The sequence below is a fragment of the Aplosporella prunicola genome (genome assembly GCF_010093885.1).
Source record: "Aplosporella prunicola CBS 121167 unplaced genomic scaffold K452scaffold_25, whole genome shotgun sequence".
Lineage (NCBI taxonomy): Eukaryota > Fungi > Ascomycota > Dothideomycetes > Botryosphaeriales > Aplosporellaceae > Aplosporella > Aplosporella prunicola.
In genome coordinates, this window is record NW_022983553.1 from 381,977 (window position 1) to 397,911 (window position 15,935).

Sequence of the window (15,935 nt, forward strand, 5' to 3'; positions counted from 1 at the left end):
TCGCATCTCGCATCAAGCGCAATCTACGCGACCGACCCAGCACCGCGTTCCCCCTCTCTTGCGTAATATGATTGCTCTTATCACTCACACATATACACTTACCAAGCACCCTCCCCACCACCCAACATCTCCTGCTCAACCATACAAACCCCACCAAACCAACCAACCAACCAACCCCTAATAACCCAAGCCAACCCTCTCTTCTTCCCTCCTCCTGAGCTCGACCTCGACCGACCTCTCACCCTTTCCCCGCACAGTCCCTACCCTATCTCCCGCCCGCCTTAGCGCCAGATCCAGAGATCTCTTAAGAGATCAAGCGATCTAGCGATCGCCCACCTGCCTATACCAGCGCACTAGGCACCTATATGATAGGCCGCGAGCGTGCGTGCGTGCGTGTCGAGCTTGCTGGGTCATTAGCTGCTGTGCACGGCGGGGCGGGGGTTGCTGTACGGGTGGTGGATTAAAATAGAGGCAGCGGTGATGATGGTGGTGGTGGTGGGGAGATGTAGGGATAGCGGCGGGAAGTGTCTAGGTAGGGTAGGTAGCTAGCTAGGGATGGTGTCGGACATGGTTGCTTTTCTTCCCGTAGGTACAAATAGGTACCTAATGCGTAAGTGTAGATGGGTACAATAGGACCAAACAGGCACACAGATACATACGTAGGTAGGTACATACAAGCATACATATTCCCATGCGCTCACCCCGCAACGCGTGCGCGCGCGCATTCGAGCAGCCATATACATACATACAAACATACCTAGTTCCAACACGATACCTAACCCGCCCGGAATTCCCTGCCAGCCTGAACTACCTATACACGCTACAGTACCACCGTACAACAGCCGCCAGCAGTGCAAACTCGTACAACCCGTACCAAAGCCCGAAAACGCCGCTCGCAGGTCCCGCGCCGCCGCAGTGGCAGAATGACGACGACGACGCTTGCTGTTGCTGCTGCCGTAGTCACCGCCGCCGCCTCCGCGCGGGACTTCTGTAGGCAATGGAAGCCTGAGTACTTTTTCCCCCTGCTGCATCTGACCTTTGCTCCTCTTTCCATCTCGCCCATTATCCACACACACGCACCGGCCGCTGCATAATAGCTGCGGCGTTCAACCGACCAACCATCCGTCCGTCCGTCCATCCAGCCGTCCCTTCCTTCCGCCACCGCACCCGATCCGCCCTGCGCGTCGTGGGTAGAGCCTTCGCCGTATACGCCCGCAGCACCACACCAACCAGCCAGCCAGCCAACCAACCCACCATAACAGGAGAGGAAGCAAAATGACACTAAAAGGCGAGAAGTAAAGCAAGAAGGCTGATGGATGATGCATAAAAAAAAAGTCAAGAAAGCAAAAGAAGACGTGAGCGTGCCCGTCCATCATCTTATTTCCGGGCAATGCGCTCCTCGTACGCGGCCCACGCCTCCTGGCGGTAGCGCTCGGCCTCGGCAGAGCGGTTCTCGGCAGCGACGATGCCGCGACCGACAATGATGACGTCGACGCCCTGCTCGAGAACGACCTGGCGCGGGCTCGAGTACTGCTGGCCCTTGCCGTCGCCCATGGGGCCGTCGGGGACGGGCTGGCCGGCGGGCGGCAGCTTGACGCCGGGCGTCATGGTGAGGAAGTTGTCGCCGGGCAGCTCGTTGAGCGAGCGCTGCGCAATGAAGCCCATGACGAAGTCCTTTTGCTGGCGCGCAATCTCGACGCACTGCTGCGTGTAGGCGCCCGTCAGCAGGTTGCCCGCGCTGCTCATCTCGGCCAGCAGCAGCAGCGCGCGCAGGAACGGCGTGCTCCCCAGGCGCTCGAGCACCTCGTGCGCGTCGGCCGAGCCCTCGCCCTCCTCGTCGATGATGGGCGTCGGCTGCGGGCTGATGCTCTGCGAGATGGTCGTGCTGATCGACACGATGCTCTGCTTGCGGTCGCAGTTGGCCTGGTTCGACGACTCGTCGACGTCCAGGCGGTCCAGCTCGGCCGTCGGCGCGCCCGCGGGCGACGCGTCGATGGACGACTCGGCCGACGTCGGCGGCGACGCGCTGATCTCGGTCGAGACCGACTGGTTGTACGTGGCGATGGCGCTGGCGGCCGCCTCCTTTAGCGACGATACGATCGCCGGGCCCGGCAGGATGTGCGCATTGGTGATCTCGGCCCAGCGCGCGATGACGAGCGGGCCGCCGGTGTACTGCTTCTGCACGGTCTCTGCAAAGCGGGGAAGGGACCCAGGTCAGCGGGGTTCATCATCGAGAGTAATTTTCTTCTTCTTCTTTCTTCTTTCTTACCTCCAATGTCGGCAAACTTGCGGTCCTCAAAGACGAGGAACTTCTTGCGCTTGGCAATGTCGCGCAGGCCCTTGACGGTGCGGTCCGAGAAGTCGGAGATGGTGTCGGCGTGCGTCTTGAGCAGGCATATCGAGTCGCCCACCTCCTCGGCCACGGCCAACAGCTGGGCCGTGGTGCTGACGTCGGCCGACAGGCACAGGTTGGTCTTCTTGATGGCGATCAGGCGCAGCAGGTAGGCCGTTAGGGGCGAGGTTTCGGGGAGCAGAGCGCGCTCGATGTAGGACTGAGTCCAGGTGGGATGGCGGGCGGCGGCCATGGCGGCGATGTGTGTGTGTTTGTGTGTTTGAGAAGTGGTGGTGGTGGTGGTGGTGGTGGTGGTGGTCGTCGGAGTCGAGCAGCAGTAATAGTAGTAGTAGTAGTGGGAGAGACGGCGACGCAGCAGCAGCAGGAGGAAGAGGAGTAGGAGGAGACGGAGAGAGAGAGAGAGAGAGAGAGAGAGAGAGAGGAAGGGTGTGTGTGTGTGGCGGGCGGTCAATGGGCAGAGGGCGGGCGTGGCGGCGGGATATAAGTGCGTGTGCGCGCGGCAGCTCAGGGTCTTCTTTTCGCGTTGGGTCAATCTGGCGTGCCGTGCTCTGCAAACCGCAGATCAAAAGTCGGTCAGACTTCCCTTGGCTTCCGCGTGTTGGAGTGTCTAGACTAACTAGCCCTCATCCCCCAACTCCTGGCCTGGCCTGATTTTCCAGCGCCGCCCGGAAGGAATCGTAGCTATACGCGGAGGCGGCGGCGCGCGCGGATCGCCCACCGACGGCCTGCCCACGCTCCAGGGAACTTCCCTCTCCGCGCCCCATACCATTATCCCGTAAGGGTCATGGCCTGCCGCAATTCGCATTGCACGCTCGGACGAGATCGAGAGCGCGGCACGCAAGCGGCTGGATTGCGCGACAGCGAAATAATAACACATCGGACGATCCAATTAACTGTCTTTGCTTGCTGCTGATGCAGCCTCACTTCGCTTTCCCTGTGGTTCCTATACTTAACAATCGGCCCGCAGCACGCTGACCCGGAGCTGCTGCTGTTGGGTGGCCAGGCGACCAGCCCCTGGAGATCGATCGCCGCTGACTCCGGATCTGCCGTGCAGCTGCGGCTGCGGCAACTCGACGGGGCGACACGCATCGTGTAGTACCTAAGTGGCTCCCACCATACGCACGCACGCACGCACACTCGCTCGCTCGCTGTCCTCGTGTGTTTATAAGGACACACGCCAGGTATACCAAGCCGCATCCTACCTACTGACGGTACTAGCCCGCGGACCGACCCGGCGCGCACATGCGCGTGCGAGAGGGCGTGACCACGACCGTTGGATGCGGATCCATATCCATACCCATACACACCAAGCGGGTACGGTGCGGCACAGCACTTGAGCACATCGTCGGCCAGGGGACTCGGATTCGCTGCGAGGGCTGGTTGGGGGCGGCCGTATATTGGATCGGCGGGGCCAGCGACGGCGGCGGAGTCACGTCCGCGATTGTTATAGGTGGTTGGGTGGTTGGGGAATGCCTATAGGTGGATTTGTATAGGTGGACTGGTGCTAATGCCTATAAATATGGGTGGGTATGACGATGGGCGGGCGCGTAATGCAGAGGGCCAGGCTTAGCAGCTGGGGGCGGGGCGGGGCCCGTATTGTTTGGATGCGTGTGGTTGGTGGGTGTGCAAATTGGGGTCTTGGGTGGGAGTGGAGTTGTCTGTGGGCTCTGATGCTTTGTTCAATGATGACTGATATTGACCAGGTGTTGGTATTGGGGCAATTAGAAGGCAGCGAGGAAGGTCATGGCGAGTCTGTCTTTCCTCTGAACAGGCACGTTGCCGGAGCGATGCGCCCGCATGGCCGCCCACAAGCGAGCCCCGTAGCGTCGACGGCCCCGCGACGGCCAGAGATACAGCAGCGCGCGCGCAGCGTTGCGGCGACGTCTGTATCTCTTCACGGCAGCCAGCCGGCGCGCCCACAATGAGCCTGGGACGCATGCATCGATGTCGCACATGCAGCAGATATAAAAATCATGACGACGGCATGATGGCTGGTTGTTTGTTGACATACACACTACGCACATACACATACTGCGTTTGCTTTCACCCATCGAGGGGAGTCACTTCATTCACCGGCTTCCGCTGCTGCTTCTTTGGTTTTCTACCCTGGCTTTTCTTCTTCCCTTCAACTCATCTCTTTCCATCTCTCCTGCATCCCCCCAACATCCTCTCGCATAGAACTCTACAACTTCAGATCCAACCACAAACACTCTCCACCACCCTCCATACCGTTTCATCATCAGCAATCATGACCGACAACGCGAAGATCAAGTCAGCGTTCAGCGAGCGCGAGATTGTGCTCATGGCTTGCGCCTTCAACGCCATGAAGAGCCCTCTTGACGTGAGTATTTACCCTCTGTTGCCACCACTTCCCGCCTACCCCGCCGCGCTTCACTCTTCGACGACGATTCTGCCTGCACCGTCCTGCCTATCTACATCTTTTCGTAGAACTTCAAAGACGCGCAGGCCAGCTCGTCGTCTTGTCCCATCCGTCTCACCTCACTTCACATCCAGCACTTGTCGCCCGCCCACCTCGACCACCACGAGCTCCCCTCACACCCCACACATAATCCATTCACCCACTGCACCTGCCCACGTCCTTTCCCTCTCTCATCCAATCCACACCCCGAAAAATGTCCGAAATGCTTAAATTAACTCATCCCCACAGATCGACTACAACCGTATGGCCGCACTCGCCGGAATGTCCAACCCCCGCTCCGCCTCAAATGCCATGGCAACCATCAAGAAGAAGCTTGCTGCCTCCCTTGACAGCACCCCAACTAACGGCACTACACCCCCCGCCAACGGCACCCCCACTCCCAGCACGCCCGCCCGCGGCCGCGGCAGGAAGCGCGCCGCCCCCACGCCGAGCTACGCCGAGGACGGCGAGGACGACGAAGCCGAGGCTGAGGCCGAGACTGCGCAGCCCAGGAAGAGGGCCAGAGCTGCCAAGGGACAAGCGCCGAAGAAGGCCGCTGCTGCTGCGGGAAAGAGGGGCGCGGCGAAGGTGAAGACTGAAGTGGTTGATGAGGAGGCGGAGAGCGAGGGAGGAGAAGTGGACGGCGAAGGCGAGGCTGATGGTGAGATTTTCTGTGTTTGATTTCGTTTCTGTTTTCCTTGGTCGGTGCTGGTATTGGAAAGTCTATGCTGCATTGGCTGCGTTAGCCCTACTCTACCATCTCTCCCCCTCATCTATTTCCCCCTTTCTACTCCTACCATCCCATCCACCACACCCACACACACACACATACACATACATACACTTGACGCACAACGCACAACACACGAAACACCACTGACGCCCCACCCCCACAGCAGACCCCACGGCCGCCCTCGCCGCCGCCACCGCAGACAACGACAACGGCTACGGCGACGCCGTCTACGGCGCCGGCAGCACCGAGCTGGAAGTCTAGGCTCCGACAATACCTACGCTCTACACGCCACGTACCCGACAGACACTTAGTTAAACGCCATACGAGGCAAACGACGCACTCGAACAAACGGATTCGCCCAGTTTACGCGGGAGCAAGCGTGCGTGCGAGCGACGGCTGTGCTGTGCTCATGGTTGTGGTTGTTTTTGGCTATGGCTATGTGGCTGTCGACTGGGTCCGTAACGTTACGCCTTGCATGCGTGCAGTCTGGCTGGGGTAAGAGCGCAGTGCGAACAGTTGGGTAGTGCGGGGTCTAGGAACTAGGGTGTTTTGGGGTGGTTTGGATATGGAAAATGACGATGATGATGGCGATGGTGGTGGGCAAGACGACTACCTAGCTTGCTGGACTGGCTGGCTGGCTGGCTTTTTCCCTTTTTTTTTCTTTTACTCCTGTTCCTGCCTTTTCTCTTTCCTTCGATTTCCCACTCAACATTGCACAGCACGGCACACTCCACATGACCCCATTCCCCATTCCCCATTCCCCACCCCACGAACCATGCACGACGGAAGGAAGGAAGGAAAAACGGAAGAAGAACGCTCGGCGGGGAGAGGACGGGGACGGGGTAGGGAGGCCCCTCCTGCTATACACGCCCTGCTCTACCCTATCCTATCCTATCTACGCCGTTGACGAAGACGATGCATACATGCGTGCATGCATGCGTGCGTAGTAGATAGATAGCAGGCAGGCTGACTAGCTAACGAACAACCAAATTCAAAAGTCAAAAGTCAAACCACAAAACGCGCACGTACTTCCCTAACTTGGTCGTGTAGGTACCGTACCTATCTTGCTGCTCTTCGTTCTTGCTCATTCGCTTCATGTATGGATGGGAATGTGGACAAGGGTGGGTAGGTGGGTGCGTATCTACGCTCGTTGACCAGGCAAGGGTGTGCACGAGAGCATTGAAGACAGTGGCTGTAGGGCAGAAGCAGCAGTCGTAGCTGACTAATAATACAGCGAAGCCAGCAAGCTTCTCTACGGAAAAGAACAAGCCGAAACGCAATCCATCAAGCAAGTAGTAGTATGCATACAAGCACGCAACCCACCACCCCCTACTCAACCCTAACAACCCACCCATCGCCCGCCACCTCGCCCGCAGGATCCACGCCACCCCACAACACGACCCCGCGCTGATCCCCCATCGTCGAGCTCGCAAACCACGCCCGCGGCCCCGGGTGCGCCTTACCCGCGTGCGCAAACTCCTCGTCGTGCACGCGCACCTCGACCTCGGCCCAGCTGTCGCAGCCAGAGTCCATGCCCAGCGCGCCGCGCGCCGCGTCCTTTGCGCCTGCGAACGAGGGCCGCGGCGCCGGGATCTGGAATGTCCAGAGAGCGGCGTGCGCGGTGCGGGGGGCGTCTTTGCCGCCGTCGGCGTCGTCGTCGTCGTCGTCGTCGGTGCTTGCGCTGTTGCTGGTGGCAGTGGCACTGGCGTTGTCGCCATGCGGGAACGGATATGCATTGCTCCCCGCCGCCGGCGCGTCCTGCCCCAGCATGTACAGCAGGTACTGCCGGCCATGCCCGGTCGAGACGACGTGCAGCGCGGCGCCATCGCGCGGCAGGCGCGGGCCGGGCACGAGCGGATTCGCGGGCGGCGCGAGCGTGTGCCACGACTGCGTCGAGAAGTCGTAGTAGTGGACCGGGGCCTGGAACTGCGAGTCGCGGCCCGATTCGCCATCGCCGTTCGCATCTGCCGCGGCGGCGGCCGGGGGCTGCATGCCCGCGTCGCCTGCCCCGCCGCCGACGAAGTAGACGCGGTCGCCGGTGGCGGCGATGGCGGATGGCGCCGTGGTGCGCGACAGCGTCTGGTCGCTGAAGGACTGCCAGACTCCGGTGGCGGGGTCTACGCCGCTGAGGCAGGGCAGCGCGCGCAGGTCGTCGGTCCGTGGTGGACGGCTGAAGCCGCCGTACAGTAGCAGTTGCGGGTGAGTGCCGCCGCGCAGGGCCGAGCCGTGGTAGAACTGCGTGGCGCCGGCAGGGCCCTCGGGGACGGGGATGCTGGTCCAGCGCAGCGACGCCGTGTCGAAGGCCCAGAGCTGGGCGGGCGTCTCTGGGAGGGAGTGGCCTGCGGCGTCACAGCCGCCCCAGACGAGGATGCGCTCACCGGCGGCGGTGGCCGAGTGCGCGGCGCGTGGAGTGGGGACGGGGCCGCCGTCTTGGGCGGGCAGGGCGGGGATACAAGCGTAGTTGGTGTCGCCGGCATGCGAGGCGCTGGGTTTGGACGGCGGAAGAGTTATGACATGGACTTCGTCGCCGGCGAGGGCGCCCGTCTCGGTGATGCCGCCGAAGATGTAGGCCTTGTCATGGATGACGGTGATGGAGTGCGAGTGGCGGCGGATAAGATCGCTGTTGAAGGGGTTAGTTTGGTGTGGAGATGGTAGTGGAGCGTGGGAAAGTGGCTCACGAGATGGCAATGCGGGTGAAGGTGGCTTTGAGTGGCATGGTGCGCCGCGATAGGGCTACACCGGCCACGACGCCGCCTTCGATGGCCGTGGACACGACCTGCTCGGCGACGACTGCTCCTGCTGCGATTTCGGCCATGGTGAATTAAGGGAGAAGAAGGAGGGGCGGGAGTCTTTGTACACCTGCATGCCGGTGACGCCATAGTGTTCCGGGTAGGGTGTCGGTGCAGCATAAACATACGCGAGTCATGCAGGACAGTTCTTCTGGTCTCCGCCGAGTCAGCCAGCTCCTCAGGCATTCATTCACTATCCACATACATGTCGCATCCATCCTCCATCATCACCATCATCCCAACCGCTCACCATCATCCACTCGACACCGGCTTCTCGCCACCCTCGCCCATTCCATTCACATTCGCTACGCACTCCAACGCTATCGTATCCTCCCGAGACGCCGCGCGCCCTTCGCTCTACTCCCGCGCACGACCTGTTCGACCTTGCCATGTCGCATTAGCCGTACCCCTGAGATGGCGACCATGAGCGGTCCCTCGCGCCCCTCGCAGGCCCTGCGCCAGCGCCGCGAGTCCCAACGTCCCTCACAGCTGCGGAGCAGCACGCGCATCGCGGCGAACGACAATGGGGACGCCGATGCCGCCACCAAGGTGCTGACCATGCCCTACGGTATGATGACAACTCGAGGTTATCTGCAGCGACTAACCCCGAGCAGTCTTGACCGAGGAATACATTCTCAAAAAGTTCAAGGGCAGCCCGCCCTCGCTCATCATCCACCTGCATCAGCACCATTTCCGCTTCGAGCACCAGGATGGCAACTTTCCCTACAACTCGCCAATGCGCCCGCTGTTGCAAAACATCCGCGAGGGCACCGTGCCGCACTTTATGTTGGAAGAGATGCTGAGGGGTGGGGTCCATTTCTATGACGGTTGCCTGATAGTCCAACTCGTCGATCACCGCTCGGTGGATGCCAAAGTCCAGACCACAGTTGCCGCTGCCAGCACAGCCAAGGGCAAGAAGGCTGCGCCCTTCTCCATCCACAACTATAACAATTTCATAACTCCCTCGCCCTTTGTCCCGTACCCGTCACCTCCCACCTCCGAGTCAGAAGAATCGCCGCCTCCCAAGGCGCCTGCTCCGCCTGAAAACAAAGCAAACGCGGCTGCCGAAGAGGCCGCCAAGGCCAGCAAAACCCCAAAAATATCCACCAAGGTTCTCTTCCCGACGCAGCTCAGCTTGCAGACGGAAATCGAGCTGCTCGCCACCACGCCCATGCCCGACCCGTCGATTCGGAGGCAACAGGTGCGTGCGGCGCAAACACCGCTGTCGGCTCACCCTGCGACACCTTTAACGCCGGTGCCTCCCACGCCATCCTCGGCTCGTGGGCCTCTCGCAAAGCGGCAAAAGATGATCCTCGACGAGCACAGCACTCACACATTCGAAGCCGAGGTCGTCAATTCCACAGCCCCGGCCCTCTTCCTCGAGCCTGCAGTCGACATGGCCGAGAGTCAAGACGTCATCGAGGCAACCAGCCATCCAATGAACAAGAACCCTCCGCCAGCGCCAAAGACGCGCAAGCGCACCACGGCCGAGCTGGCTGCGGACGAGGCGCAATTCGCGGCGGATCAGGCCTACATGCTGTTCATGGACAAGCCGTCGACGAATGCCAATGGGCAGAGCGAGGGCGAAAGCCTCCGCAGCGGAGCCGCCTTCGAGCCCCGCTTCTCGCGCTTCAAGACGTTGGAGAACATCAAGATTGCGCACGAAGAAAACGAGCGGGTCAAGAAGGAAGAGGAAGCGCGCCAGGCGGCGGTGCGCAAGCAACAGCAAGAAATGGAAAACAGCAGACGCAGAGAGGCCGAAAATGCCCAGCAGCAGGCCGAGCAGGCTAGGCTCGTCGCCCAGCGCCAGCAGGCCATGCACCAAGAGCGGATGCGCCAGCAAGCGGCTGCCGCGGCTCAAAATGCTGGCGGTGGCATGATTGGCACGCCGCAACACCCGCAGTTCTCGCAGCCCCCGCAAAACTCGCCCATGCTGCGGCAGCCGACGCCCATGCAGCAGGCGTCTCCTGTAATGAACGCCAACGCCGTCGCGGCGCACGCTCTCGGGGGCGTCCCGATGGTGCCAACGACATCCAGCCAAGCGGGCAGCCCCCAGCGGCCGCCGTCGGCCGTGCCGCCGCCCATGGCGAGGACCATGTCCCGGCAGCAGAGCAGCCAGCACCCCGGCAGCGCACACGGCACGCCACAGATGATCCAGGGCACGCCGCAGATGGGCCAGGCGGTGCCGGTAACGCGCCACATGACGCCACAGCCGGGCCGGGTGAACCAGCACGGCAGCCCGGTGGGCGGCATGCAACCCACGCCGATGATGATGCACACACCGCAGATGATGCACACACCGCAGATGATGCACACACCGCAGATGCCGCAGGGCATGACGCGCGAGCAGATGATCCACATGCAGCAGTTGCGTGCGCGACAGATGCAGCAAGCGGGCATGCATGGGTCGCCGGCCAACCTGAAAAACATGCCGCCCGAGCAGCTGCAGGCGTTACAGGCGCAGCGCATGGCGCAGGCGCAGGCGCAGATGGTGGCTGCGCAGCAGCAACAGCAACAGCAACAGCAACAACAACAACAGCAACAGCAGCAGCAACAACAGCAACAACAACAGCAGAACCACTCCAACAGCGGCACGCCCACATCGGCGTACAACGCGCAGTTGGCGGTGCAAATGCGCAACCAGATGGCGTCGTCGGCGTCGCCGAACCCGCAGCAACAACAGCAGCAGCAGCCGGGTCAACAAGGCCAGGGCCAGCAAGGCCAGGGCCAAGGGCCACAGCAGCGCCCGCCCGGTGCAGGCGGCGTCCCGCCAAACCTCGAGCCGCACCAGGTGGCAGCGCTGCAGGCGCGCAAGCGGCAGCAGATGATGCTGCAGCGCATCACGATGCACTTTGCAGGGCAGGTGCCACCGCAGCTGCAGAGCATGATCCGCCAGGGGCAGCTGTTACAGGTGTTCCACATGGTGCAGCAGCAGCAGCAGGGTGGCGGCATGGGCGGCATGGGCGGCATGGGTGGTGCAGGCATGGGCCAGCTGAACATGGGCGGCACCGCAACGACAGGCGGCGGGATGGGCATGGGCATGGGCGGCGTGACAGCGGGGACGGGCGCGGGCGGAGGAGGAGGGGGAGCCGGCGCGGGCGCCACAGCCGGAGGAGGAGGCGGCGGCGCCAACAACATGAGCATGCAGCAGATGCAGATGATGCGGCAGATGCAAGCGCAAGCCCAGGCCGCTGCCCAAGCACAAGCAGCCGCGCAGGGAGGCGGCGGCGGCGGCGGCGGAGGCGGCCCCGGCGGCCCTGGCGGCGGCGATCCCCAGGCCCAGCAGCAGTATATGGCGCAGTTGATGCAGCAGCGGCATCGCATGATGGCTGTCCAGCAGCAGCGCCAGCAGCAGGCTGCTGCTGCTCAGGCTCAAGCTCAAGCTCAAGCGCAGGCCCAAGCGCAGGCCCAAGCGCAGGCTCAGGCCCAGGCCCAGGCGCAGATGGGTATGGGTATGGGAGGGGGGATGTGGAGGGGAGGTGGGTGATTTGATTGTTGGTCTGGAGTGATTGATGAGGAGGGGCGGGGTGGTGATGGCGGAAAAGACCTATTGCTGATTTTTTATTTTGGGTTTGGGTTTGGGTTTGGGTTTTGCATGCATGCATGGTTTATGGGGTTGGGATGGATGGGATAGGTTTGGACAGGGGTGGGTTGTATGAGTACGTACGTCCGTGAGGTACTTATGAGTATGGATGGGTATTGGTAGGAGGTGGTTCTGAGTGATAAGAGACAGACGTAATGACAGAACTGCATGTTAATAACCTACTCACCTCGGCTCCCACCAACACTCACGCCCAGAGACACAACACCCTCAGGCAACCAGGCCCATAAGTAGGCAATCTCCATACCAACCAACCTCGCTCCACTCGCCTCGCACCCACCACCCCGCCGTTATACATGTCGTCATCGTCATCTCCCCCACACCGGTAGTTGGCAGCGTACATCGCACCTAGGTGCTGCCTGAGGCAAAAACGTCATATGCATGCGTGCCGGACAAGCTCACGGCTATGCGAGCACTGTGGCTAAAGCCCGGCTTGCCTACAGAGAGAATGGCGATGCTTGCCAGGCCTGTCCGGGTTCCCGCAGAGCAGAGAGTTGGGAGTGATTTAGCTGTGGCCTGTGCGCCCAACTTTTTTGCCCGCCGCGGCCAGAGCCCTCTCACCTCCGCAACTCAATCATGGCGGGCACACTTACCGGTCACACCAAGCCTACCAAGGTCAAGAAGCTGCAGCGCTCCCAGAAGCGCAAGCGCAGCGATGTCGACGTCGAAAAACTCGCCCAGGCTGTCGCCGACCTCGTGCGTCCCTCCGCCGCATCGCATCCCATGTCCTGGGTACTGACTGACTGCTGCACAGGACATCAAAGCCGGCGAGTTCAAGAGCTTCACCGACCTGCCCCTGTCCGATCCTACCAAGGCCGGTCTCAAGTCCAGCCACTTCGCCGCCATGACCGACATCCAGGCCAAGGCCATCCCGCTGGCCCTCAAGGGCGCCGACATCCTGGGCGCCGCCAAAACCGGTAGCGGAAAGACGCTGGCCTTTATTATCCCTGTCCTGGAGAACCTGTACCGGTCGCAGTGCATTGGCGGGGACGCTGGACTCGGCGCCATGATCATCTCTCCCACGCGCGAGCTGGCCATCCAGATCTTCGACGTCTTGTACAACATCGGCAAGAAGGGGCATTTGTTCGCGGCTGGTCTGATCATTGGCGGAAAGGGCCTTCAAGAGGAAAGGGATGCGCTTGTCCGCATGAACATTGTCGTCTGCACGCCCGGCCGCATATTGCAGCACCTGTCGCAAACGGTCGGCTTCAACTGCGACAACTTGCAGATGCTTGTGCTGGACGAGGCGGACCGCATTCTGGACATGGGCTTCCAAAGGGACGTCGACGCTATCCTTGACTACCTGCCGCAGCAGAGGCAGACGCTGCTCTTCTCGGCTACGCAGACCAAGAAGGTGTCGGACCTTGCTAGACTGAGCCTCAAGGATCCGGAATACGTTTCCGTTCATGAAGCCGCTACAACTGCGACTCCGAAAACGCTGCAGCAGAACTATGTGGTCACGCCCCTGTCCGAGAAACTGGATACGCTATGGAGTTTCATACAAGCCAGCAAGAAATCCAAGATTATGGTTTTCCTGTCTTCCGGCAAACAGGTCCGCTTCGTTTACGAGAGCTTCCGTCACATGCAACCCGGTATTCCTCTACTGCATCTCCACGGCCGTCAAAAGCAGACTGCCCGCTTGGACATCACACAGAAGTTCTCTGCCGCTAAGACGTCGTGTCTTTTCGCGACGGACGTGGTAGCTCGTGGACTGGACTTCCCGGCCGTGGACTGGGTTGTGCAGGTTGATTGCCCTGAAGATGCTGATACTTATATTCACCGCGTGGGCAGAACGGCACGATATGAGAGGGACGGACGTGCGGTACTCTTCCTGGACCCTAGCGAAGAGGAGGGCATGCTGAAGCGATTGGAGGCGAAGAAGGTTCCCATCGAACGCATCAACGTGCGGACAAAGAAGCAACAGAGTATCAAGAACCAGCTGCAGAACATGTGCTTCAAGGACCCGCAACTCAAGTACCTGGGTCAGAAGGCATTTGTTTCCTACGTCCGATCGATTCACGTGCAGAAGGACAAGGAAATCTTCAAGCTCAACGACCTACCGCTCGAGGAGTTTGCGGCAAGCCTGGGCCTGCCGGGTGCGCCGCGCATCAAGTTCATGAAGGGAGACAATGCCAAGGAGCTCAAGAACGCGCCGCGCCACGTCATGTCGTCGTCGGAAGACGAGGACTCGGAGGCGGAAGGCAAGAAGGCCAAGAAGAAGGACGCCGTCCGCACCAAGTACGACCGCATGGTCGAGCGCAAGAACCAGGATGTCCTCGCCGACCACTACAGCAAGCTCATCCAGGACGAAGAGGAGGACGGCGACGACAATGCCGCCGGCGCCCAGGGCTCAGCCGACGACGACGACGACTTCATGACCGTCAAGCGGCACATCCCCGCCGAAGGAGAAGAAGAAGGCGAGGCCGCGCCCGCTCGCACGGCGCCCAGCGAAACGCAAGCCGCGGCCTCGGAAGGCAAGAAGGTGGTGGAGCTGCCGGGCGCCAAGGAGGCCCTCATCGTGGACAGCAAGCGGCGCGAGAAGCTGCTCAAGAGCAAGAAGAAGCTGCTCAAGTTCATGGACAAGGGGCAGAAGCTGGTCTTTGATGACGACGGCAACGCGCACGAAATCTACGAGCTCGAGGACGAGGCGGCCTTCCGCCAGCGTGGCTCCGCCGCCGAGCAGCGCCAGAAATTCGTCGACGAGGAGCGCGCGCGCGTCGAGCAGGCCGATGTCGAGGACCGCGAGCTGGCAAGGGAGAAGCGCCGCGAGAAGAAGATCAAGAGGAAGGAGCGCGCCAAGGCGGAGAAGGAGGCGGACGAGAGCGGCAGCGACGACGACGACGACGACGCCGAGGGTGGCGCAGAAGGCGGCGTCGCGCTCGGTGGCGTCGACCAAGACGCGTTCAACGACTTCAAGACCTTCTTGGCGGACGCGGCGGCGGGTAGTGGAGGGGAAGAGCAAGAGGAAGAGGAAGAGGAGGAAGAAGCAAAGCAGCCGAAGAAGAAGAGGGCCAAGAAGTGGTTCGAGGACGAGTCGTCGGGAGATGAGGACACTGGGGACAGGAAGAAGAAGAAGAGGAAGGCTAGGGCTGCTGCTGCGGCGGCGGCGGCGGCGGAGCCCGAGACGCTGGAGGACTTGGAGGCGCTGGCTGCGGGCGTGTTGGGCGGCGCTTGAGCTTGGGCGTGAGCTTGAGCTTGAGTTTGGGCTTGAGGAGGGTCCTGTGGTCTGTGGGCTGTGAGGTCTGATGGTGGTGCAGCTAATCAGTCAGTCAGTCAGTCAGTCCGTCAGTCCGTCAGCCAGTCAGCCAGCCAGCCAGTCAGTCAGTCAGTCAGTCAGTCAGTCAGTCGAGACGTCGGCGCGCGCGCGGGCGGCACGGATTCTTTCCGAGTCAGGAAGGGCGAGCACGGGGGGAGGTGGTAGGCGGTAGGGTGGTATGTACGATAGTGGTGACGATGGCACAATACAATACAATAGCACGCACAACAGCAGCAGTGAAGGCGGGGGCCACGGTGTGGCAGTGCAGTGCAGTGGTGTGGCATCGGCAGAGCAGAACAGAAAAAATAACAATAAAGAAAGCGCATCAACACAGTCAAGGCACTACCTACCTACCCTACCCTACCCTACCCTACCCCACCTAGCTAGCGGCAGTCAGTCAGTCAGTCAGTCAGGCCTTTGTTCGTGCGGCAGGGCGTGCGTGCGAGCGAGCAAGCGGTAAGAGAGTAGGGCACGCGTAACGCGAACGGGAAATTGGGGAATGGGGAATGGGGAACGGGGAATGCCCGGGCGGGGACTGAAAGGGTAGGTGGGAATAGGTGGGAATGAAACGGGGACCACCACTGTCGATTGTCGACTGTCGACGGGAATAACCACCTAGGTAGCAGGTGGTGGGCTTTCGGGAAACCGCGCGTGTGTGCGCTTGGAGCGTCGTGGGGGGGGGGGCTCGCGGGTGGAGCCGTTGCATAGCGTATCCATATCCATATCCGTGCCTAAAAATTTTACTATTTTCTGTTTTATGGCGTGTTTTTTCTTTTCTTTTTTT

At 61.1% G+C, this 15,935-nt stretch overlaps 5 protein-coding genes across 5 annotated transcripts; 3 read left to right on the forward strand and 2 right to left on the reverse strand.

Annotated features, from left to right (window-relative positions):
• Positions 1-1,377: 1,377 nt before the first annotated feature.
• Positions 1,378-2,585, reverse strand: K452DRAFT_329017 (uncharacterized protein; the record flags this gene model as incomplete). Its single annotated transcript, XM_033545029.1, has 2 exons — positions 1,378-2,189; positions 2,270-2,585. The coding sequence occupies 2 exons, from the start codon at positions 2,583-2,585 to the stop codon at positions 1,378-1,380; spliced, it is 1,128 nt and encodes a 375-aa protein (XP_033393830.1).
• A 1,673-nt stretch (positions 2,586-4,258) lies between these two features.
• Positions 4,259-6,228, forward strand: K452DRAFT_291163 (uncharacterized protein). The gene is made up of 3 exons (XM_033541128.1): positions 4,259-4,694; positions 5,022-5,433; positions 5,669-6,228. Exons 1-3 carry the CDS (start codon positions 4,602-4,604, stop codon positions 5,764-5,766), a joined length of 603 nt encoding a protein of 200 aa, XP_033393831.1. The 5' UTR covers positions 4,259-4,601; the 3' UTR covers positions 5,767-6,228.
• A 475-nt stretch (positions 6,229-6,703) lies between these two features.
• K452DRAFT_256985 (uncharacterized protein) lies at positions 6,704-8,320 on the reverse strand (the record flags this gene model as incomplete). The annotated part of the gene is made up of 4 exons (XM_033538419.1): positions 6,704-7,139; positions 7,209-7,630; positions 7,742-8,125; positions 8,184-8,320. The coding sequence occupies 4 exons, from the start codon at positions 8,318-8,320 to the stop codon at positions 6,835-6,837; spliced, it is 1,248 nt and encodes a 415-aa protein (XP_033393832.1). The 3' UTR covers positions 6,704-6,834.
• Positions 8,321-8,531: 211 nt separating this feature from the next.
• K452DRAFT_321472 (uncharacterized protein) lies at positions 8,532-12,124 on the forward strand. The gene is made up of 2 exons (XM_033544396.1): positions 8,532-8,862; positions 8,909-12,124. The coding sequence occupies exons 1-2, from the start codon at positions 8,709-8,711 to the stop codon at positions 11,779-11,781; spliced, it is 3,027 nt and encodes a 1,008-aa protein (XP_033393833.1). The 5' UTR covers positions 8,532-8,708; the 3' UTR covers positions 11,782-12,124.
• Positions 12,125-12,259: 135 nt separating this feature from the next.
• On the forward strand, positions 12,260-15,200 carry K452DRAFT_95379 (uncharacterized protein). Its single transcript, XM_033547348.1, has 2 exons — positions 12,260-12,591; positions 12,650-15,200. Exons 1-2 carry the CDS (start codon positions 12,472-12,474, stop codon positions 15,068-15,070), a joined length of 2,541 nt encoding a protein of 846 aa, XP_033393834.1. The 5' UTR covers positions 12,260-12,471; the 3' UTR covers positions 15,071-15,200.
• The last annotated feature ends 735 nt before the right edge of the window (positions 15,201-15,935 follow it).